General features: G+C 46.3%; 1 protein-coding gene across 1 annotated transcript in view; it reads left to right on the top strand.

Annotated features, from left to right (window-relative positions):
* IL11RA (interleukin 11 receptor subunit alpha) overlaps window positions 1-24,973 on the top strand; it is a 422,207-nt gene that overhangs the window by 249,800 nt on the left and 147,434 nt on the right. Inside the window, exon 6 of the mRNA XM_069626821.1 lies at window positions 2,760-2,792. Within this exon, the coding sequence (XP_069482922.1) occupies window positions 2,760-2,792 (33 nt within the window). The remainder of the gene's footprint in view (window positions 1-2,759; window positions 2,793-24,973) is intronic.

Genomic DNA, 24,973 nt, shown 5'->3' with positions numbered 1-24,973 from the left:
GGCTCTCGGTTAATGGCCATGCTTTAAGAGAAAAATACAATCCTTGAAGGAAAAAGGACAATAACATAGAACAAAACAAAACTGTTTATGCTACTGGCAAAGAATAAGTAAAATATTGTTAAATAGATATTGATTTCTACAATGTGGTGTGTCTCTCTGCTGGAAGAAAAAAAACATTCATTTGTTTGAATACATATTATGTAGACAGTATTGAATTCACAGCAGCCTGACAGCTGCTGGATTTGAAAAAAAAGAACCAATAAAGATTAAAGGCAGTAAATGTCTGAACTTAACCACTGGTTGGGTCAAACCCTTCCCCTCATTCCTATTAAAATGCACCATCCCTGTTCAATAGGTTGGTCTAGTTATGGTATTATGACTTGTCACTCAGATTATAATCAGCTATTTATAACACACTTAATACCCAGAGGTTTCTAAGGGTGGACCCAGGGATCAAACCTGTATTGCTCCGTGTCGTCTTGCTTCCAAGAGGAGCACATTGCCCCTGAGCTATCCCCCCAGCCCCGGTTGAATCAGTCAACAAAGAATAATGAATCAGCTTGTCCCTGTAAGTCAGTCACACCCTCTTCTTTTTGGATTTCCTCTATAGGCTTAGAAAACTGTCCCATTCTCCACTCTGGGATTGTCTTCTCACGTACTAATGATACAATATCAGAGACTTTGTTTCAAATTGCCCCATTGAGAATAGTTTGACAAATCTAAATGAAAATTATGAGATGATAAAATCCACTGCAAAAGAACACAAAAGGAAAACGAAGACTCTGATTTAGTGAAACTGACCAATCCACTGCATGCCTGGCCTGACTCATTGAACGGAAACTTGCAGGGTGAAGCAGATACAGTCAAATCTTAATCGGACAGAGTGGAAACAGCCATATGTCCCCCCACAGAGGCATTTCCCCTCTGGAATGAGTTCCAATCGTCACTGGCAACTGTCAGCTCTGTTAGTCAGCCCAAGATCCGTGCAACGCACCAGCACTCTTCTTTTCGTAGAAAATCACATTCCTCCAGTCGACTATGGCCAGTTGTTAACTGTCTGTTTCCTATAGATGAATTTGTCCTTACCCAAATGTAAACATTACCCTGCAGAAAATATCTAACTGGGAAACATTATTTAATCTGGTAAAACTTTTAAAATACATTGAATATAACTTTGGGTAGTAAGCTCGATGGGGTATTAGCCTTTAAATGTCCCTATGGTTTACTACCCATATGTGGTTTTCTGTGAACAAGCAGACAGTGATATATTCCACTGTGATTGTTGGAGTAAATCGAATGCAAATGCGAAACAACTGTAGTTTACTTTATTGAATTGCAAGTCACGTGGGTGAAATGGGAGCTTTTCTCCCATCTTAACTCTTCTTTTCCACACTTGTTTTTTTAATCTTCATCTATGGTTGTTGAGCACCATTTTCACTTTAAACATATGAAACAGGTATGCACAACTTATACATCGTTTTTTGTAAATAGTTTTTTATACACATGATTTGTGTCTCATTGTTCATTTTTTTTTTAAACAAGAAATGCCTGTTGTACCCTTCAACTAGGGTCTAAAACAAACACTCTAAATGAGGCCACAATGTTACGTGAAAAAATAAGTACATAGGGCCTGATTCATGGAATATTTTGCATGGTGCAAAGTACTTTTCACTGGTGCAAAGTGACTTTGCACTGCCAACAAACACCCTGTTTTATGGAACAGTGCAAAGTGTATTCTTGCCGTGTAAAGGGACTTTGCACAGCAAAAAGACACTTTTCACTGTTCCATAACAGTGGTGTAAAGCACTACAGACAGATCCAACATAACAAAACAAAGGAAACGGCAAACCAATTATGCACACTTTTCCAGTGACGCTGACTAGTGTGTGACAAAATGGCATTTTTCCATGTCTACGATGAATGCAGCGAACACAGGGTCTCATTGCGAGTTTGGTAAATCCACTGAGATACCACCAAACGGAATTACTGTTATCACCACTTGGTGCAGTGGGTTCACCACCGGATTGCAAGTGATGGTAGGTGGAGTAAAGGACTCAATTGGGGATTTTTGGCAGAATTAGCACTGGCAGAATTACCTAACAGTAAATTTGATGATTTTTGGAGGAAAAGTGAAGAATTTACGTCCACCGTCAAGCCGGAAAAATGTAGGTAACAGAATTAAATCACATTTTTTCCAGTACCGCCAAACTCGTATATAGTGCCCTTAGCGCAGAGATGTTTGCATACTATTGATTGCCGCAAAACTCCATGTGCATCAAATGTGTCGGCATGCATTTGCTCCTTTTTGCGCACATGTGGAGCGATGCTGTGTAATATTGCATGGTATATTTGATGCGCTATACAGAAATCATTCTACAAGCGATGCATACCAATAGTTCTATACACCAGTGCTGCCTTTATTTGCTTCCAGATTGCAACCACTATGATATCAAGCTTGTTGTCCAATAAACACACCAATTGAAGCATTTTTCACCAAGGGTTGGCTTGTTTGGTTCCTTATGGCTTAGGAGAAACTGTTATTGCAGATAGGTGCCATAGAGTCCACAAAGCATAGGTTCTAGGTACCCCGACCTCTTCATCTGGTTACTTTGTGCTGCACAACCCTTTCTCTGCTTCACCTGACACAATTTAGCTGGAATCAGTCGATTACTGTGTTTCCTGTTTTTACCTTGTTCTTGTTTGACCGCCATTGTCTTCACTTTCTTTGTAAAATGCCTCTTTTTTTCTTGTATTCACAGAAAGCACACGCTGACAGAAGAAGAAAAACAACAGTAAGGACTACATGCATACATCGAGATATCAGAGTGTAATTGAATTGCAGCAGAACACGTTGTTGTCCCATGTAATCACCCTTTACTCGCATGAGACTTCACGAAGAAGGTCGTTTGATACATGTCTGTAGTTGCTCAGCCATTGCCTGGTATTGTATATCTAAAACTAAGGTAACAATTTGTGCGTCTCTGTGATCAGAGTGTAAGGGAATGGACACAACTTGCATCAATGTTAGGATCACCATGCAGTGAAATCACAGGAAGGGACATTCCACCCCCACAATTCCACCCAGTTGTTCAGAAAACATAATTGTTGACACCCTTTTCGTCTGTGATTTTGTAGCACAGCTGTTGTTCTGCCCAATCAGGGAGACAGGATCGCACTGCCAAGTAGAAGGGTATATCACAATTCGGCCAATCAGGGCTAGCAACAAGCCTCATGCTCTGACTGGCAAGGAATACTTTCCAGCCAATTACATAGTCAGATCAATCTGACCACTTTTTCCTGATGGGAATCTGGGGAATTCTGGTCATTTCTCACCCCTCCCTCAGTGGAATCCAGCGGAATTCTGCACATCTTAGTTTCTGGTACTCTACGGCTTTCATGCTCTGGACAGGGGGGTGAACAGAGCCGGTAACGGCTTGCTTGCCTAAACCATTTTAGGCTCGAGCAAAACCATGGCCTCGGTGAGGGCTGTGGGCTGTTACTGGCCATGTCCATCCCCCCTGCCAAGGGTTCATCCGGGATGTGAATGGCTCGTGCGCAGCCATTCTCCCGAAGGGAAACAAATAAAAGAAAAAAAGAAAAAAGGATGGCCGCCGCCATAGGGAAAAGGGACTAAGTCCCTGTTCCATGCCTATGGCTGGGGGTACAGGATGTTCAATGAACTAGAGCTCAAAGCTCTGGTCCTGCAGGTAAGTGTGGAGGGAGGGTTTAGGTGGGCAAGAGGTTTTGTTTTGAGGATTTGGGGTGGGGAGGCAACAGGGAGAGGCTACATGTTGCCTCCCCACATACAAAAAAAATGGTGTCACACGGGGAAGGCCCTGGTTTGCTGGAACAGCAGGCATAGAATGTATATTGACACCCATTGTTCCAGCAACCTGATTGGCCAAAGGCCCTTGCCCGGGTGCTAATTCAGGATAAATCTCAAGAGTTACAGAAGATCTAGGACAGAGATGCAGATCTTATGTATAGTTCTAAATTTGCATAGCGATTCAGACTATAATGGTCACAAGAGAATAGCATTCTCAGAATGGAGATTTAAGCAAGAGATAGTTTCTCAAGCTCATTCCAAATCCCGGTCTTCAAATATTTTCAAACATTAAATTGGTTGGTTCTTAGTTTCATCATAAGTGAACAGTGCTCCACAAGATTATGCTCACTTGTCCATAGTGTCCCCCACCTACCATAAGCTGGGCTGAGTGGGCACATCTAGGCCGCACCCCACATAATACTGGCCAGCAGGCAGGCATTCACTTGAACAGCAGTGTATAGCATGGAGAACCTCTCAGATGTCCATATAGGGCTGCCTAGGCAATGGCTCTTTCTACACTCAGTCACAAATCCCGAAGGTGCATCATCGACGTGACACCCAATTGTCCACCATTATTTATGTTCTTCTTTCAGTGGAAACATATTCTTAGAACATTTACCATCCCCGGGACCATTACATGGAATCCTGAATCCCGTGTTGAGAATGTACTATAACCCTTTAGTCTGAGGTTAATGGACCTTTGCTCAACTCATGATGGAGCCCTTTCTAAACCCCTCCAGACCCCCAAATACTCCCAGTCCTTTGCACTTTTTCATACCCCCACTTCCTTTGGCGACCTGCCACATTGTATAAGGTTGCATCGTAAAACTTGTGCCTGACCATCCTCTTCCTGTTGGTGTTTGTGTAAAGACTGGAGGGCGTCTCTGTACTCCTGCTCTCTATATGGCAGAGGAGAGGCACAGAGGACCCCAGCCTAGATTCTCTATTTGGTAAAACGTGGGTGATCAATCAAGGCCTAGCACTCACAAGGTGATGCAGGCTGGTTCTTAAGTACAGTGTAGTCTGCAAGCACCCACAAAGGAATGTCCACACACTGTATTAGTGAAAACACAGTCTTTATATAATTAAACTTCAAGGATATATACACAATCACAATAACTCACTTTGTGCTCAGTGAATCCACAATGGCAAATATATACACAGTTCTACATCGTACCACAATTACTATCAGATTTCATAAAAGTGCATCAACTGTACTTTGGTCAAATGTCACACAAATCAATTAATAAAGGGAACCAACAATAGACATAGGAGGAAAGCAGTTGGTTAGAACAATAGGCAGAATACTTGCCCCGTTTACCTAGACACAGTTCTGTATGAGGATCCCCCCACCTGGGCAACCTGTAAATAAAGTTATCATACAAGCCCAGTCCATATATTGTTTCTATAAATCTTATTTCCTTCTAAATTAGTTCTACCACACCAATGTACCAGGAATAGCAGAGTTCGATGTCGGGTCATCGACGGATTCTTCTTGAGCAGATCCCTTTAAGGCAGGAGCCATGGATCGTTGAGATCCCTCAAAGAAATGGTGAACAATGGCATCAAGGCCGCAGCTCTGGTCCTGGCAGTGCTCGTCGACGATCGATCGTGGACATCCTGCAAAGATGAGGTGTGCAGGGCACTTCGGCGTCGATAGTTCATTACCGCAAAGAGTCTATGAAGAACTTTGGCCCAGCAAGTGCGTTGAGTCGTTTGCCGTCTTTGCGGTCTTTGGGTGGCGGGAAACCCACCGGTGGAGGCGCCTCTGCATGTCGGTGGCCTTGACTTTCTCTGATGGGACAAAGCATTCGACGATGCAGGCAAGAGCGTCCTTGGATTTAAAGTGTCTTAATCAGGTGGAGCTTTGCGGCTCCGGTCATCGGCAGCGCGGAGTCAAGCGGTCCCCGCTTCTCGGCAAAACGGCTTTGACTGGCCTCCAGTGGTTATAGCAAACCTGCAAACTCTGGACGACGACGGTGGACGGAATGTCCAGTGCTTCTCTTCATTCTCCTTGGTGGTCTCCGGTCAGCAGCCTGTCGAGGGTCTTACTTTCAGTTTATGTTCCCTAATAGCTAGGAAGAGGTCCCTTAGCCAGGTCCTCTCTCAGATCAGTCTCGGCATCACGGCGTCTTTCAGATTGAGATGAAGGTAACAGCATTCAACCTTCTTCTTCGGGCTCGGCTTCGAGATTAAGAATCAGTTTCAGATTCAGCTTCTGAATGATTTCTAGCAACGAGAGGCCCCCCGATATACTGTTCTGTCTCTCATTCATTCTGCTGGGTCACAATCAGGCAACCAATCACTAAGAAGGGCATTCAGCAGTCAGGCAAAAATAGGAAGAGCTGCACTTCCTGGAGTCCAACATGGATTCCTGGGCAGAAAACAATAGAGAACACATGTGAAAAAGGACTACAGGACAGTGATAGGGGGGCTCTGTCCCTCCAATGCATTCCCAGCTTCACAGTCGCAGCTCCAGACAGAGGTTAGGGTGTCTAACCTCCCACAAGATTGATGCTCTCATCCAGACGGTCAACATACCTTCTAGAAAGGCCATACGCATTATCATGACTCTTACCTGGTCTATTGTCTATGGTGAAGTCTAGCCCTTGCAGGCAAATGGACCACTTGAGCAGTCTTGGATTTTCATCCTAAATCTGTATAAGCCACTTCAGGGTCTTATGGTCTGTTTGGACCTTGAAGGTAGACCCTGTAAGGTAGGCCCTAAAACGCCTAAGGCACCAACTATACTGAAACATGACTTTTCAACAGTAGCCCACCTAAATTCTCTACCCTTGAGTTGTCTACTGATGAATATGATTGGATGTTCCCTCCCTTTGTCATCTAACTGGGACAAGACAGCTCCAATTCCGGTGTCGCAGGCATCCGTCTGGACGATAAAGTCTTTGCTGCAGTCAGGCACATACAACACAGGTGCCCTACACAGACTTTCTTTCAAGCCAACAAAGGCCCTTTGACAGTCTACTGTCCAATTACCCTTCCTTGGTTGTTTGGGTGAAATCAGAGCTGTCAGAGGGGCAGCTATGGTTCTATAGTCCGTCATGAAGTTGCGATAATACCCAGTGAGGCCCAAAAAAACTCTCAACTGTGTTTGAGTAGTGGAAGTCTCCCAGTCATGTACTTCCTGTACCTTACTGGGGAGATGTTGGATGTGACCCCCTCCTACCTCATGACCAAGATATTTGACTTTCCCCTGAGCTATCTGGCAGTTGGTGGCCTTGATAGTGAGGTTGGTCCTATTCAAGGCTTGCAACACTTTATCCAAGTGAGTCAAATGCTCCTGCCAAGTGGAACTGTAGACAGCATTGTCACCTAGGTAGGCCACACAAAAGGCCTGCAGCCCACTGATTGCATGATTGACTAAACGTTGTAAAGTGGCAGGTGCATTCTTCAACCCAAAATTCAGGACTCTAAACTGGTAGAGCCCCTCAGGTGGTGAGAATGCAGTCTTTTGCTTGCCATGGGCAGACAGAGCTATTTGCCAATAGCCTGAGGTAAGGTCAAAGGTGCTAACAATTTGGCAGCACCTACGGTGTCCACAAGCTCATCAGCCCTGGGCAATGAGTGTGCATCAGTTTTGGTGACACCATTGACTCCACTGTAGTCCACACAGAACCTCTAATCCTTGATACCTGCCTGGGGCCTTGCCTTGGGGACTAGGACCACTGGACTGGATCAGGTACTGGTTGAGTGTTCAATAACACCCAGATCCAACATCTTGGCGACCTCAGTCTGGGTGTGGTTCTTAACAGTGTCTGACATCCTGGAGCATCTGCTTTTTAACAGGTATGCTGTCACCAGTGTCAATTTTGTGCCTGCACCATTGAGTGAGGCCTGGTTTCAGTGAGAACAGAGGCGCATACTGCTGGAGCAAAGCCTTGCAGACCCTCTGCTGCTCTGGAGTCAGATCTGGAGAGGAATTCACTCCCGCCACTGAGCCATCCTGAGGGTTGCTATGCAGCAAATCAGGAAAGGGCTCACTCTCATCCTCTTCTTGCTCTGAAGCCAGCAAGAGACATAAGACTTCGGCTCGCCTATCGAAAGGCTTGAGCCTGTTAACATGGAATACCTGAGGGGCTACCCCAGGGACTCCCATGTCCACCAGATAATTGACATCTTGGAGATTATCCTGAATGGTCCAGTCCACTTATCTGCCAAAGCTCGAGGCTCGGTAGGCTCCATCGCAAGGATCTCCTGTCCTGGAGTCCAATCCACTTGCAAGGCATTAAGGTCATGCCAGTATTTGTTCTGACTCCTGACTGGCCCTGCGATTCACTGTCCCCTGACCCATCATCTGTGTCATCCTCCGTCTGAGGCCTAACACATAGTCCCCCACTTGCTTAGCAGGACCTGGAGGGGTGGCTTCCAAACCATGTCTGATCAAGGCAAGGGGTCCCCTCACGAAATGTCCAAAGAGTAAATCAAAGGGGCTGAAACCAACACCCTCTTGAGGTACATCTCTGTAATCGAACAGCAGGCATGGCAGGAGGAGATCCCATTTCCTCCTTAGGGGCTCTTCCAAAGCACCTAGCATGCCCTTGAAAGTTTTATTAAATCTCTCAACCAGACCATTGTTCTGAGGATGGTAAGAGGTGTGGAACTTGTAGGTTACCCCACACTCTTTCCACATGGTGTTAATGTAACTCGACATGAAGTTGGATCTTCTGTCAGAGACAACCTCCTTATTGAATCCAACCCTGGTCAAAATGACGAGGAGAGCCCTGGCAACCACCTTGGCAGTAAATGTCTGAAGGGGTATAGCCTCAGTGTAACCGGTGGAATGATCTGCCAAGATCAGGATGAACCGATGTCCACCTGAAGTGGGAGGGTCAAGGGGACCGACAATGTCGATGCCCACCCTCTCAAAGAGTGTGCCAACCACTGACAATGGCTGCAGTGGGGCAAATACACTGCCTCCAGTCTTGCCAGATAGCTGACAAGTTGGGCAGGTCCTGCAGTGTGACTCCACTTCTAATCCCATCCGGCGCCAGTAGAAATGGGCAGAGAGCCTTTGCTTTGTCTTCTTGGTCCCAAGATGACCAGTCAAGGGCACCTCATGCGCCAACTGCAGTAGGAAGGACCTGCAAATCTGGGGTACCATCAACCTCTTGAGTGCACCAGTTTCAGGCTTAGTGGGCTCACTAACAAGGAGCTCACCCTCTCAATATATCCGGAATGTCCTAGGCACTTCTCCCTGTGCCTGGGACAAGGCATGTTTCCTTGGACCCTCGAGAGAGTGGCACTCTCTCTGTCCCCTACAGAAGTCTGCCCGGGAGGGTCCTTCTTAAGCCAACAGGCATTGAAGGTCGGCGTGGTCCTCTGGGTTGAGCAACTCTCCCACAGAAGGGTCTTCTGCCTCTTCTACCTCAAGAGTTGAGTTTGGGTTTACCACTGGACCCAGCCCGTCCAGAGCATGAATTCCAATGGGTGCTGCAGGAGCAGCAGGAGGAGAAGAAGCCCCCCTCACAGAGGTGGCCTTATTGTTGCTCCTTCTTGTCTTAGGCCTCGCCTTCGGCTTGGGTACCTGACTCTCAGTCAGACCCGGTGCCACCTGTGACCAAGTGACTGCAGCAGCAGTCATGGGGAGACCATCAGAGATCAACCCCAACTCTACTAGATCCTGAGTGTGACTAAGGCTACAGGAGATAATTTGGGAGGTCCACCAGCTAACCTGGTAGTTCTCAGAGGAGCACCAACATGGTCCTCTGGCTTGAGCAGGGTCCTGTTCACCACTGTGATGCTTTCCCCAGTGTCTCTCAAACCAGTAGAAGGCTGGCCATTCAAGAGGACACTTCTGAAAAACCTATGAGTGTTTTGCGGGATAGTCGCCAGTACTTCTGCGTACTGATCCCAGGCCCCAAGGGACACTAAAGGAATCTCTACAGGAGCACCAAATGTGATCCCTGTAGAGGAGGGGAGGACAGTGGCCTCCACCTCAGGCATGCGGTAATGGTAGGTCATGCTGACAGCCTAGACTCCAAGTGCCTTACCTTTATACTTGGGGTCACCATTCTTGTGATCTAGAATCCCACAATCCCAACAAGTGCCAGGAATGCGGGCTGCGGTACTAGGACCACTGGGAGCCTGCTTTGCAGCAGGTGGACCACTACTATTACTCCCACCCTTATAGGACTTATCCCCACTAGATTTTTGGGTCTTAGGAGAGGAAAGCTTTGGTGTATTTGACTGTGATTGCTTCTGGGACTCCTCAGCCTTCTGAGAGGTCCCCTTTTTGTTGTCCTTGTCCTTCCCACTGGAGTCCTTAGGGGACCCCAGGTATGAGACACACTTGTCAGCCAGCCTGGCCAGCTTAAAGGGATCTAAAATGTTCTGGTCAGCAACATACTGACGCAGCTCTGGTGAACAGGCTTCAAAAAAATGCTCAAAGACAAAAGGTGGGACAATTCAACAAACATTTTCACTTTGTAACCATCAATCCACCCCATCATGTTCATATGTGCAGCACTCACCCAGTCAACCTAAGACACATTCTCTCTTTTCTTAAATTCCTTGAACCTTTTAAAGTATTGCGTAGGTGTCTTGCCAAACTTGGCAATCAAGGCAGACTTCATGCACTCATACTGACCCCTTTCTTCCACACTTAGTTTCAGAATACAGTCATTTTGGTAAAACGTGGGCAAGCAATCAAGGCCTAGCTCTCAAGAGGGGATGCAGGCTGGTTCTTAAGTACAATGTAGTCCCCAAGCACCCACAAAGGAGTGTCCACACACTGTATTAGTGAAAACACAGTCTTTATATAATTAAGGTTCAAGGTTTATACACAATCACAATAACTCACTTTGTGCTCAGTGAATCCACAATGGCAAATATATACACAGTTCTACATGGTACCACAATTACTATCAGATTTAATTAAAGTGCATCAACTGTACTTTGGTCAAATGTCACACAAATCAATTAATAAAGGGAACCAACAATAGACATAGGAGGAAAGCAGTTGGTTAGAACAATAGGCAGAATACTGTCCCAGTTTATCTAGACACAGTTTGTATGAGGATCCCCCCACCTAGGAAACCTGTAAATAAAGATATCATACAAGCCCAGTCCATATATTGTTTCTTTGAATCTTATTTCCTTATTAATTAGTTGTACCACACCAATGTACCTGGAATAGCAGAGTTTGACTTCGGGTCTTCGACAGATCCTTCTTGAGCGGCTCCCTTTAAGGCAGGAGCCATGGATCGTCGCGATCCCGTGAATAAATGGTGAACAACGGCATTGAGGCCACAGCTTCGGTCCTGGTGGTGCTCGTCGACGATTGGTCATGGACGTCCTCTGAAGATGTGGTGTGCAGGGCACCTCAGCATCTATAGTTAGTTACTGCAAAGAGTATATGAAGAACGTGGGCCCAGCAAGGGTGTTGAGTCATCCGGCGTCTCTGCAGCCTTTGGGTTGTGGGAAACCCACCGTTGGAGGCTCCTCAGCATGTCGACGGCCTTCATTTTCTCCGGCAGGACAAAGCGGTTGACGGTGCAGGCGAGAATGTCCTTGGATTCAAAGTGTCTGAATCAGGTGGAGCTTTGCGGCTCTGGTCGTGGGTGGGACTGTGTCAAGCGGTCCCCGCATCTGGGCAACACAGCTTTGACGGGCCTCCAGCGGTAATAGCAAACCTGCGAACTCTGTTCGACGATGGTGGACGGAAAGTCTGGTGCTTCTCTTCATTCTCCTCCGCCGTCCCCATCTCCGGTCGGCAGCCTGTCGAGGGTCTGACTTCCAGGGAGCTTCGGAAAAGGTTAGCGGTGCACGATGTTCCCTTGTAGCTCGGGAAGAGGTCTCCTAGCCAGGTCCTCCCTCGGATCAGTCTCGGCGGCTTTCAGATTGCGATGAAGGTAACTGCAGTCAACCTTCTGCTTCGGGCTCGGGTGCGAGATTAAGCATCAGTTTCAAATTCAGCTCCTGAACGATTTCTAGCAGTGAGAGGCCCCCAGATTTACTGTTCTGTCTCTCATTCATTCTGCTGGGTCACACTCTGGCAACCAATCACTCAGAAGGGCATTCAGCATTCAGGCAGCCGATCAGGCATACAGTGCATTCAGGCCATTCTCCTCCCTCTCAGACAATCACAAAAAGCAATGTGTATTGGGTCAAGCACCCAGCCATTCAGCACTACGCACTGCATTCATACCAGTTTCGGGCACGGCTGTCTCAGACTTTGTGTCACATACCAGAAACTAGACACCCATAACAAGAAGTGCATATTGGTCATCCATTCACCCAGGTCCCACCCACAGGCGTACACACAACATACAGTCACTGGGAAGACTCCAGCCAGCAGGGCCTGGACTTCCCCACAATACCATACATGTAACTTCCGCCCAACATCAGTCAGGGGGAAGGGACAGAGGCAGGGCTTCCCAGAACATTGTGAAAAACAAGATAACAGGAAATAGAAAGCAAGTGGCCACATGGGCCATCTTGTTTCCAATCAAGAATCAACTGATTCCAATGGCAGGGCCTGGGTAGCCCCAAAATGGAGGATACTCAGAGCACCTGTCAAATTCAGCATGGAGCTGCCACCAGCCCATACCCTGCTCTGTGGGCCACACACAGGTACCCAAAAACATGCACTAGGGGCACAGGGTTGTACCCTCACCCATGGGTGCCATAAGGGTATCCCAAGGGTCTGTACACCAAACCAAAAATAGGAAGAGCTGCACTGCCCAGATTCCTACATGGACTCCTAGGCAGAAAACAATACAGAACACATATGAAAAAGGACTACAGGATAAGGACAGGGAGGCTGTGTCCCTCCAATGCATTTCCAGTTTCACAGTTCACTCCTTAATTGTGTCTGCAAGGTGTCTCCTGCCATGGCAGTAGGGCCCCTCAAATGTTCCCTGATGCCCCCTGGGTGACATGCCCTTAGCTTGCTGTTACGGTACCTGGATGTTCACTGTGTATTATACTGCTGTCTTTCTTGGGGGTGTACTCCACTTTGCCCACAATCCAAGTGTATCCATCCCCTTGGCGTAGTAATGGCCCCATTTCCATGATACTTGTCACTGAATAACCAGATTATACCCCCCGAATATAGAGTACACTTTCCAGATGACGTTAATATGCATGCATAATGCAACATTACATTCTGGGAATTGTTTGCAGTAAACACTGGCTAAAATACAAACGTGGATATCAAGCTGTGACACATGATGGCAATACGGTGCCTGTGTACCATCCCGCGTTCATCCCGCATAGAGCTCTCCTTGTTCTTTACTTCCCTGTGCAAGAATTTGAACAACTCCATGTTGCCTAGCTACATGTCCTCCTTTTCAGATGTCCTAAATTGGGCCCCAACCTTTTAGCTAGATCATGTAAGGTATGGGCGTTGCTTCTCAGTTAAGCTTACTCCCGTCATCCAGATTGACTGCTACAGCTACCAAACTGCCATCCCACTGCCACCGACTTCCATTTGTTAACGTGTGTGTGTTTCATTCGACCATAATCCTACAGCCACCACACGAACACGGATGTAGTACACTGTCCACCTGTTTCTCCTGTGTCTGTCAGGTGCCAAGACCAGTAGCTTGTCCTGTGCCCAACCCCATGCCCATTAGATCCCGTGGCTCAGCAATTATTTTACTTTATTTGCACTTCTATGTGCAAGGCCTACGTGTCGGTGTGTACATGCCTGCTCTTACACAAACATGTACTTGTCTCATTACAACCACAACATTGCGGTCCTTTGAGACAACGTTTGTGGTGTTGATCCTTTCTGCCTTTAACAGCATCCTACTCCTTGCTGTATACCCTGTATTACTGCTGGCATGTGTGTGAATAACCCGCCAGGCACCACCACCCGCTATGCTGTGTGGTTCTGTGGGGTGGTTTGGGGAGGATCCTTTGGGCTCCTCAACAGTGCAGTGTCAAGCTGAAAGGGGATCATTATAATTTTCGACACTTAAGGCAGTCTGAGAAGCTACATGTTCATTAATTAAAGAAAAGTCTTCATGTCCTTTAGTAGAGGACATGTGGTGTCCAGCCCTGGCAAAAATAACACTGAATTTTCCAACATACAATCTCCACAGACAAAACATGCCACTGTTAATCTGATAGGCACGCTGATTTTGACACCACCGTAGGGAACAGGGATGCTGACGTGAAAGAAACAGGCACCATGCTGGCCGCAAATACGGTATCCAGCCACTGTGCGCCACAGCGCATGCGCATCCCCAGAGATTAAAACATGGTCAACTGGCCTGTAGTCTCAGTTCATCATCAATGTGACACACACAGAAACCAATTTACTATGGCTGAGGAGGTAAATATATCAGGCATCTGCCAATTCCATGATAGAGGCATTCAGGGATCCAAGCTGCAGGCCAATGGGAACAACCACACTCATGCGTAGGATCTAACAGACATTGTAATCCACAGCCATAAGGCAGCATTGTGGGGGAGTTGGAGTAGCAGCACGGATGTGCAGAGAGAGCACATGGTGTAGAAGGAGGTGGGGTGGTATAGGAGCGGAGGAGCAGGAATAGGTGGATGTGCTAAGGGAGGAGAAGGGAGAAGGTGCCGGAAGACCTGGATTAATGGTGGTGGTGGTGGTGGTGAAGGTACAAGAACATCTGAAGAGATGAAGCTAAAGAGAGGAAGAAGGTTGGAAGATATAAACATTGAGCTGGATGAGGGGCAAGAGGAGAGAGAGTTAAGAGGTGGTGAATCCCAAGGAGTTGCGGGGAAAAGCAGTTGGCATTGGACATGCAGGAGAAGGGGAAACAACATAAGAGATTGGAGGGGCCAACAAGGAAGATGTGAGTGTCAGTAGCCAGCACCTGGGACAGTGGCTGGAAGTGAAAAGAGGTTAGACATTATCAAGACCAGGAACTTGAGATGGAGAGGTGAGCTGACACCAAATCTGGCAACTGAGTACACCCCTCGCTCATCTCATCTCTGGAAGACACTTCAGGTCTAATCCCAGACCCTCAGGATGCACCAAATCCGGCACCTAAATACACCCCTCGCTCATCTCATCTCTGGGAGATGCGTCATCTCTTATCCCAGACCCTCAGGATGCACCAAATCTGCACCTAAATACACCCCTGGCTCATCTCATCTCTGGGAGACGCTTCATGTCTTATCCCAGACCCTAAGGATGCACCAAATCTGGCACCTAAATACACCCCTCGCTCATCTATTCTCTAGGAGACGCTTCATGTCTTACCCCAGACCCTCAGGATGCACCAAATCTGGCACCTAAATACAACCCTCGCTCATCTCATCTCTGGGAGATGCTTCATGTCTTATAGCAGACTCCCAGGATGCACCAAATCTGGCACCTAAATGCACCCCTTCATTCATCTCATCTCCGGGAGACACTTCATGTCTGATCCCAGTCCCTCAGGATGCACCAGATCTGGCACCTAAATACACCCCTCGCTCATCTATTCTCTCAGAGACGCTTAATGTCTTATCCCAGACCCTCAGGATGCACCAAATCTGGCACCTAAATACACCCCTTCGCTCATCTCATCTCTGGGAGATACTTCATGTCTAATCCCAGACCCTCAGGATGCACCAAATCTGGCACCTAAATACAACCCTCATTCATCTCACCTCTGGGAGACACTTCATGTCTTATCCCAGACCCTCAGGATGCACCAAATCTGGCACCTAAATGTACCCCTTCGCTCATCTCATCTCTGGGAGATACTTCATGTCTTATCCCAGACCCTCAAGATGTGGCAAGGATATATATAACTCCTGATTTCTGGTGGCCTATTGCGGCCTCCTCCGGAAGGTACCATGGGGGTTACCCGGTGGAGCAACCGTGTATCTAAAGACACTGAGTGACACTAGAGAGTGGCCTGGATAGACTTTTGGTTTCCTGACAACACTATTTGAAATAGAAAGAATGTTTTGTATGGTGCATCCTGCTGATTGCTTTGGAGTTGACTCACCATTGTGTGTCAACTCAACTAAAAAGATTTAATGCAACCAATGTATTTCATCCTCTGTGGGGTCCACTTGGCTTTGTGACCCCTACCTATCATGAATGAGTTTCCCTTCCTTAGACCCAACTTTCAGTCTACTTTACTTCACTCTTCACTCCTGTGTCCTCACTCCTCAACAACACTCCTACTCCCTACTTTGGGTGCCATTCCTCCCTGCTAACATGTCTAAGATTCTAAAGAGCTTGGGTGATAAGATACCCTCGGTCATACACTCACAGGCACGTGATGAAGCACATGAACACACTCTGACGCATACCACACCGACATGCACACTCCTTTCCCTGATATGAAACATGTTTCACGCTTCTACATGGCAAATTTGGCTGGATGGTGTCCCAGAACAGCACGCCTAGCATTCCATTTTTAATATTTCAAAGAGTGCGCTTTTTGATGATAAAGGTAGTGTGGTCAGATTCACATGCAGTATAATCTATACACAAGTCCATCTGGACTGTCTATTTAAACTTCATCCAGTGATGTAAGTCTAGCCTGCTCATGTGTTAAGCAATGGTATTTCGAACATGGAAGCTTTTACAGCCAATAAAGCTTACACATCCACAAAGCTTATACAGCCAATAAGGTTTGAAAAAGATTTACATCCTAGGAAAAAAAGACTAATGTGAGTAAAAAACCTAAAGGAAAATAACACATCTGAATAATTTACAAACCTCTACACACTTACAAACACAGGATTTCCGGCACCAAAACGAGTGCACAAATTACCTATGCACACAGCTGCGTGTGTGCGTGAATCTGGTTACTTGCACACGGTAGCCCAACACCTTTCACCCTAGTGCAACCAACAGCGGTGTGCTCTGTGCGTTCACTTGATATGGCGAAACCTGCAGGACCACACATGGCCCCTTTCAATTAACCCTCCATTTCTCCACCTTTCTCACAACATCACGAAGTAACTACCCCATACACCAAACTACACAACTGGCACATTGAGCCCTGGGACACATTGCGAGCACAAGGATTCTTCTCCAGACACAAAGCAGGTGATGCATCGAACACATTATATCTAGAAAGTGACAACTCAAGCACATCTCAGGGTGCTTCTAACCTGCACCATCAACACAACACTCTGCTATCGTGCTGCCTCCCTCTCCTTCTAACTATGCAAACCCCCGCATGGCAGAAGAGTGTTGCTCAAATCCTAATAAATGCCTAACTTTAACACCAACCTATCACTTGCATATGCAGCCATGGAGAAAAGTAATTCAGCCACTCACAAATATGTTAATTCTTTCTAACACATATTTCATGCCTTTGTCTCTACACCCGCCCCGTCCCACGCATGAATATCTCACCACCATTGGCCTTGTATGGAGCCAATCAAATCCCTCCTCATGTAAACACATGGCATGCTCTTCGTCCCGTTTCTCTTTTACTTTCCCTCTGTGTATTGTCCCGCCTTCCCACTCACTATCCAGGTGTCCTTTATGTAGCTACGGTTTGAAAGCAATATTCTACCTGGTTCTATGCGATTTCATTGTGTAGATTTGCTCGCAGCCAAATCCATCTTTTTCATTTTTATTTTGAATCTTTTTGCCACAAATACTTGCGGAAGGGAGATCCCCACGACCGCCCCCCGCCCCCCGCAACCCTCTCTAGTCCTCCCCACTTTAGTTATTACCAACACCCATCCCCCACATATCTTTGTGGCAAAATGTGGCTGAAAAAATGCAATGGATTTAGCTGCAACCAAATCTACATTGATGAAACCTCCCGTTAACATTCTACCATCCTCGCACTAGCTGCGGAAGTCCAATAAAAGATCTTTGTGCCTAGGAAAATCAACTTTTATTAAACTAGACTTAACTATAATGATTAAAATGCCCGACATTTAGTTTAAGATGAACCTCTAGTAGTTACCGTATTATGACTGGACACAAGATGGCAATAAGCCCCGAGCCGGCGAGCCATTACTACATAAGGTAATGCTCCCAGTCCCATTACCGAATGTGGTAATGGCCCCCCGGCGAGGGGCTTATTGCCATTAGCACCCTGGCATGTTAAATCGGGATACTAACGTTTTTTTGTTTTTTTTTCCCCAACTGTGAGACGTAGTCTGTTTTCTCTTTCCCTGGCGGCTATAGTAAACAAAGAAAATAGCCGCCATGGAAGGGGAGAAAGGACTAGTTGTAGTCCCTTCTCCCCTTCCATGGCGGCCATCGAAGTAACTTAAAAAAACAGTTTAAAAGAAAATGGCTGCCATGGAACAGGGAGAAGTTACTACACGTAGTCCCATCTCCCTTGCCATGGCGGCCATCCCGGAATGAAAATGCTGACGGAGATGGGAGAGAGCTGCATCTCATTGCTTGATCAGGGTTATCATGTAGTAAGGCTCGGAATCCAGCCAACCACAAGTACGTGTTTTTCTTTTCTTTTGCGCACCGTGTACTAATGCTTAGTAACCAATGAGCATTATATAATGACACTAACCAAACATAGGGGTCTAGTCACAAAGAAGTTACTAGTAAGTCTGACTTACCAAAAGCTAATGCTGGGCAAACATTTTTAGTGATTTGCTGAATCACTCGAGTTTTGATTGTTTTTTATTCCTACGTCCATTCACAATCTTTCTGGAGATTCATCCGGCGAGGGAGGGCATGGTACTTACTGCCAGTTCACGCAAGGACCTATAACATACAGAGCAACTATATTGGGGCCTGCTAGGCCCCAGCAGGGTAGTCAGGGCATGTTAAAATGTTTGCGATTTTCAGTATCCTTTTTGCTGTAAATTAAAAACAAACACGTTGTTTTGAGTTTCTAGGGGGTGGGGGTAGCGCATGGGAAGCTGTGAGGGAGCGGAGAGTCATAGCAGTGCTTGTGGATGGTTTGGAGGGACTGGCAGCCTTAGCATTGATGTAAACCTGGTCAGGGGTATTTGATTCACAAAAAAAAATACTGAGTAACGCTGTCTTACTCCTTATTTGCTAAGAGTAAGTCACACACAGTAAGTCAGAGTTATTTATAGTAACTTTTTTGTGCAACAGCCTCATAGTGTCCAAGAGACTGGGAGGAAAAACACACAGGCAAGGTGGGGTGTACAAAAAGACATATGGAATGCATAACGCTGTGAAAATATAAGCAGTCATTATAATAGAGTAAGCAGTAAAAACAAGCATGCCTCTCTGGGGATAGTTTTCAGGCCACATGAAAGGACTGGTCTTCATCTTTGCAGTGATATGATAACCTTTCGACTGTGTCAAGATTACTCATTTCCCAAATTCATTCTTAACTTCTCAAGTGACTGTATTTCCAGGCATCTTTCTCTCTCTTCCTTTACCTCTCTCTTTCTATTTTGCTCTCACTCTGTCTTTCTCTCCCTTTCTCTTGCTCCCCCACGCTTAATCGTTCTTCACCCCTCCCCTGCAATGGGACTATAATCTATAGATAGGCTTGTCGGTGCATCAAGGGGCGGTCTTCAGTCCTGTTCCACAATCCTTGCTCCAACAAGGGCACACCGGCTCTTCTGAGCTTTCAGGCAGTCGTCCCCAAAGATGTATAGTGCTAGGCCCCCTCCTATTCTTCTCTCTGGACTCCCTCGTTCTGGCCCCGTGCTTTAGGTCCCTTCCCTATAATATGTGGGAAGAGAGGAAGGGGAAAAGTATAAGGAAGGGAAAGAAATGAAAGCAGTTCATGGTGAGGAACACAATAGCTTGAGAGGCGTAGGAGTGAGTGAGTTAGACTCATTTTCCTTCCCTACACCCGGGTCTGTCGTCAAAAATGTGGGTTTCAAGATTACCTCCTCCCTTTCTACAGAGGCTCAAGTCATCTCCATCTGTCAGGCCGGCCACTTTCAACTAAAGGTCCTCTGTAAGTTTCTTACGTTTATCCCTCCACACCTCTGTGCTCCAGTCGTTGCCTCTCTCGCCTTGAGTTACATCGATTACTGCAATTCCCTCTTTCTCGCCCAACTTTTATACCTCACTCGCCGGCTGCAGCCCCTTCAAAATGTGGCAGCTCGTGTCACTACTGACACCCCTATGGCTCCCTCATCCCCCCGGTGCTCAGTTCCCTGTACTGCCTTATAGTTTCTAATTGTATCAAATTGAAGTCCTTATGTATAGCACACCGTGCATTTTAAGCCAGGCTCTACAATACCTGTGATGCAAGTTCTGACCCTACCTCCCGGGCCCTCTTTATGTTCCCAGAATGCTTGTTACATATCTGTCCCTCTTTTACGGCTAACCCGCATTGCACGGCAGACTTTTTCTATTGCTGCTGCCAAACTCTGGAACTCCATGCCTCCCTCCCTTAGCGCTACTGAGACCACCTCCAGTTTAGGAGTTCCGCAAAGACTTTTCTTTTTTAGCCATCCTGGTTCTTTTTCTTTTCCTGGTTGTATCTGCTGTGTTTCCCAGCACCAAGATGCCTTTGCTGGATGTGCCCTAGAGGAATATATATAGCATGACATAACATGGATCTGGCAATACTCTCAGTGGCGGATTCTTGGCCACTCGATTCTCAGAAATAGCTTCACTTTTTAAGTGAGGCTTTCAGGTGAAACACACTCATCCACTGCTCCCCTTCCTTTCATTATTTTGGTCGTGGAGAAAACAACTTGGGCGGTCAGTGGCATATGCAGAGAGTTAAAGAAGGAGGCTGCTGGCCTGGTCGACCTTTGGACACTGCACCCAATGTCAATATTGTGATTAAAACAATGTTGAGTATAAACTATCACAGGTAACTTGCACCTCCCATGAGCCATCTGCTACCCAGGAGAGTAAACCTTTTCTCGAGTTATTGAGTCACTAACTCAATAATTGTATTTATTAAGCCGGGACTTTCAATTAATCAATTAAACATGGCACACATCTTTGCCAGTCAATGTACATATCCTTTGCTTTGCTCAGACTCAAAACTGATTTACTAGTGGTCATATCCCCTAGGCTGCACGTGCACCGCGCTAGGCTTGCACCCACACACTTGAGAGGCAGCTATTTGAGCATGGGATCATTTCTCAGGTGTGGCGATGGAGCACCTCTAGATGAAATGCAAACTTCGGAATATTGCACTCATCGTGATATTTCACGTTTTAGAACATCAGCAATGCAATTCGCTGTTCATTATCTCAGTCCACCTGGGATCCCTTTTTAGACTGAGATGTACTGTGAGTTCCTGGATTATAGTTCTCTTGTGTCCCGCTGTTGCTTTGTATCTCGTATGTGCTGCTACAGGTGTCCAGTCAAAGTTTCGAAACAATAGTTTTGAATGTCAAAAGTTCTGACACAAAAGTGTTGAAAAAAAAGGTTTTGAGTTTTTATATTTAATATTAATGGGTTTATTTTAATTAAGTATAGATAAATAAGTATTTAAAAAAGAAAAAAAACAAGGGTATGGGGGGAAAGGGGAACGCCTCCCAAAAAAAAAAAAATATAACATTTTTTTTTGACACTTTTGTGTAGGAACTTATGGCATTCGAAAGTTTGACTGTCGAAACAGTCAATAGGAACCGCTGCTACACCGTCCCCTCTCATCCCCCTTCTCTCTCTCTATGAAAGTCTTGGTTTCTTAAGAAAGTTGCTTCTCTCCGTCCAAGCCATCTGGCAGCCTTACTTTCCACTGTTTATTCCAACGCGTGCCTGGCTCACCTAAGGTTTACAGCTCAGCCATGGATCAGAACCCCTGAAATATGAGCGTCCTTTGCAGTGTTGTATAGCTGCACTGTCCGCTGCAGCGCCTCGAGCTTGCTATAGTCACTTGCATTCATGATTAAACAGTACATGAGACATATGACAGCTTATATATAGCCCGCTTACAATTGCTTGGCGTTGGTCAGTTTGTAATTAACTGGGACTGGTGGTACAACTGGGTATTTCTGTCATTCGCACCCAGGGAAAGGCACTGAGCCAGTCAGGTGGCTGGAACAATGCTGGAATAACGGGGGGAAATACACATTCTCTGTCCACTGTTTCCAGCCACCCGAAGCTCTTTTTTTTTTCCTTTTCGAATGTGGGGAGGCAACAGGGAGCCTCTCTCTGTCCCCTCCCCATCTCAACACCCCCAAAACAAAACAAACCCCCTTCCCAACTCCATCCTCCACCCCCACTTACCAGCTGGACAGTAGCTGTGTGCTCAGGTCCTGACCCTACCACCCACTACCGGCCGTCGACATAATGATAGAAAATGGATTTAGCCCCTTTTCCCAATGGTGGTGGCCATCTTGGTTATTTGGGTTTTTTTCAACTGAGATGACAGGCCAAGTGAAGCCAATGTCCTCAGGAAAAAAGAAAAATAAACATGTGCACCCTAGATCAGCCTGGGGTGCGAATGGCTTTGCTCGGGCCTACCCGGGCTCAGTCTGGTGTGACTTAAAAGACCAGCCGCCCCCGCCCCCACAGTAGGGGTGAAAGCCATATTATTCATTAGTTCGTTCCTCACAGCCCGATACATGTAAACCTCGAGTTGTGACATCAGAGCTGTCTGGTAAGCCACTATTGTGACATAAGTGAACGCAATCTGACAGGAAGTGAAGCTCACAAGAGAACAGTGCAGCACTTGGTGGGCCCTTCAAATGAAATGCCCCTGGGTGCATAAACTTGCAGACAGTTGCGCTTTCCAAAAACAAAGTAAATCCATCCTAAACACTGCAATATATGTATGACTTCATATACAATAGAATAAACTACCACCATCACATATATCACATTTGGGATGAAGTGTGCTCTACTATGCGATATAAGCATATTGCAAGTCACTTATGTGTTATGTAATAAACAATCATTGACAATTCCAACGGTTTAGGCTTTTTTATAGGCATGGGAATGACACTTGTTGGGCACTGCTGTAGTGGAGTGGTAATAACTGGCCAATGATGGTATCTTGTGCAAAATGGTGGAAATACCTGGGCATTTAATGGCCGTGCCTGACAAATGCCAAATACCTATACACAAGTCAAAACTGTTGGCTTTACCAATGCTTGTTTTGAAAAGGACTTCAATAAAGGACACACACAGTGCTTATAAATCGAGTGGCTGAAGGCAGACATGGTTAAGACATTGTTATTATACCAGTGGCAGGTTAACAGCTCCAATTAAGTCATTACCCTTCAGATGACTCCTTTGAAAAAAACACTTGTACGTGCAAAGTTATGGTAAGGCTTGATTATAGTGCGATCAAAGAGTTCCCTTGAGGATGTGTTTTGGGCGGTGAGGGGCAGGAGCTAGGTGGGAATGACCATAGGGATTAGCATTGCCATGGGCAGTCAATGGGTGGGCAAATAACCAAACAACACCTTCAAATTGTGTGTATCTCCTCATATGCCATTTCTCCCTATATGTACTCTAATGCTATAGTTTACGCTTATAGGTGGCAGAAACACCACATAGTAGCCCCAACTAAAAAGACTGAGGGTGAAGGCAGTGTTCCTTTATATGGTTGCACAGCTTTAGGTGACAGGAAGTATCCTCTTTATTACTGAGGGCATGCCTATTTTAGTCCTTACAATACATGGTCATTGTGACATCCCTTTGAATAAGTGGTCACATACACCAATGCAGAATAACTTCCATTTGCTGATTTGCAGCATATGGGCCTGATTCATTGAAAAGTGTGCAAAATCATGCAATGCCCGTGCGCTGAGATCGTCACTGCGTGAACCTGCATGCAGAAGTCTTTCTGCATGCTCCGCATATTCATGGAATTGTTTGTACAAAGTAACTGTATACGCAAGTCGCGGCCGGATCACACCTGACACGTGCCACACAAATCAAAAACAGCCAGAAACAGCCACCTTTCTATGCTCCCCAGTGCAACTTCATGCACTGTCAGAACGGTGCATGGGGTCCCTCGCAAGCAGGCCTGCCTCCCAGGGACACTGCACGGGTTCTCCTGTAACTGTTACCGGCATCCTGAAAACATGCGTCCAATTAATCGTAACTCGGGTGAAACTTGGAAAATCTGTGTGCAAACCTTTGTAAACCATTCCTGCTCCCCACTACAATGTTTGTGCACCCCTTGTGCACCCCTATGTTAGATCGGAGCCCTGGGTGCATGCACTCACCCCTGCATCCGACACCCGATCTTACCTCTGTGCAGTGATTCCAATGCGCAAGTGTCTGTACGCCTGCCATCGGGTTTGCAGTTAGTATGAGTGTTTTGCGTGGCCATTTTCCTGCCCGCAGGTTGCACAGTTGGATCCCTGAATACATTTTGTTCAGCGCAATAGTGGGTGTATGATGGACTGCTAGCGGATCGTCCCTCTTAACGCCCACTTTTTTGCATGTTCTTCCATATTTTCGGTGTACCGCCTCCTTCCCCGCCCTGTGCGCAAGCCAAGCCCATGCTCTGCCTGGTGTATAGGCAAGTCACTCTGCCCCTTGCAGGGGTGTGCTGGGTCGCTGCGAAATCCACACAAGTCCAAGGAAAATCCTGCGCATTCAATTCCATGGATCGACGAACGGGATTACGAATGCAGTTTGGCGCGCAACTTCCCTAATTTCTACAAAAATAATTCCATGAATCGGGCCATATATGTAGACTCTGGTAAGGTTTGAAAAAAATAAATGCATCTAACCGATGAGTGGAAAACTGCAGAATCTTTTCAGCTCTCCTGCATTAAAAACAAGCAGTGCACTACATACAAATCTCCTGCAGTTAACTCCTGTCAAGGTTCAATCCTGCATTATTAGATATCAAATAATGGCTTGCTCAGAAAAGAATCTTAATATCTGGGCATGTCTTTACTTAAAGGCACTTCTGCAGATGGACTTATGATCCGTGGCATTTCTTGCATCAGCATTGAGACATCCTAACCTACTATAGTAAGTTATCACGGGTGGGCAGTGATGTCACAAATAAACTGTAATAAGAACATGTTTTACCAGTTTGTGTAGAGATACTGCAGGCCTCTATCGCTGTGTAGCAAATATGCCACATGATATGATTTGGTATTTATAATGCGTCTGTACACAAGTGCTTCTAGGCACCACAAGACAAGGAGGGACAAAGGGAAGACAGGACAATACTAGGCCTTGTGTCATTCCGATCGTGCAAGTGCGACAACAGAAGTGCAAAGGGGAAAGGAGAGGTAGGAGTGCAGTTGAGAGGGAAGGGGAAAGGGCAGTCAGGGCACCAAGGCTCTGAGTAAGTACAGCAAGGGCAGTGCAAATCTGGTTAAATGAATGGAGGGCAGGGGGCA

The sequence above is a fragment of the Ambystoma mexicanum genome, chromosome 6p, assembly GCF_040938575.1.
Source record: "Ambystoma mexicanum isolate Mex_15411 chromosome 6p, UKY_AmexF1_1, whole genome shotgun sequence".
Taxonomy (NCBI): domain Eukaryota; kingdom Metazoa; phylum Chordata; class Amphibia; order Caudata; family Ambystomatidae; genus Ambystoma; species Ambystoma mexicanum.
Note: the sequence above shows the minus strand (reverse complement) of the source record. Positions and strands in the feature narration are given on the sequence as shown.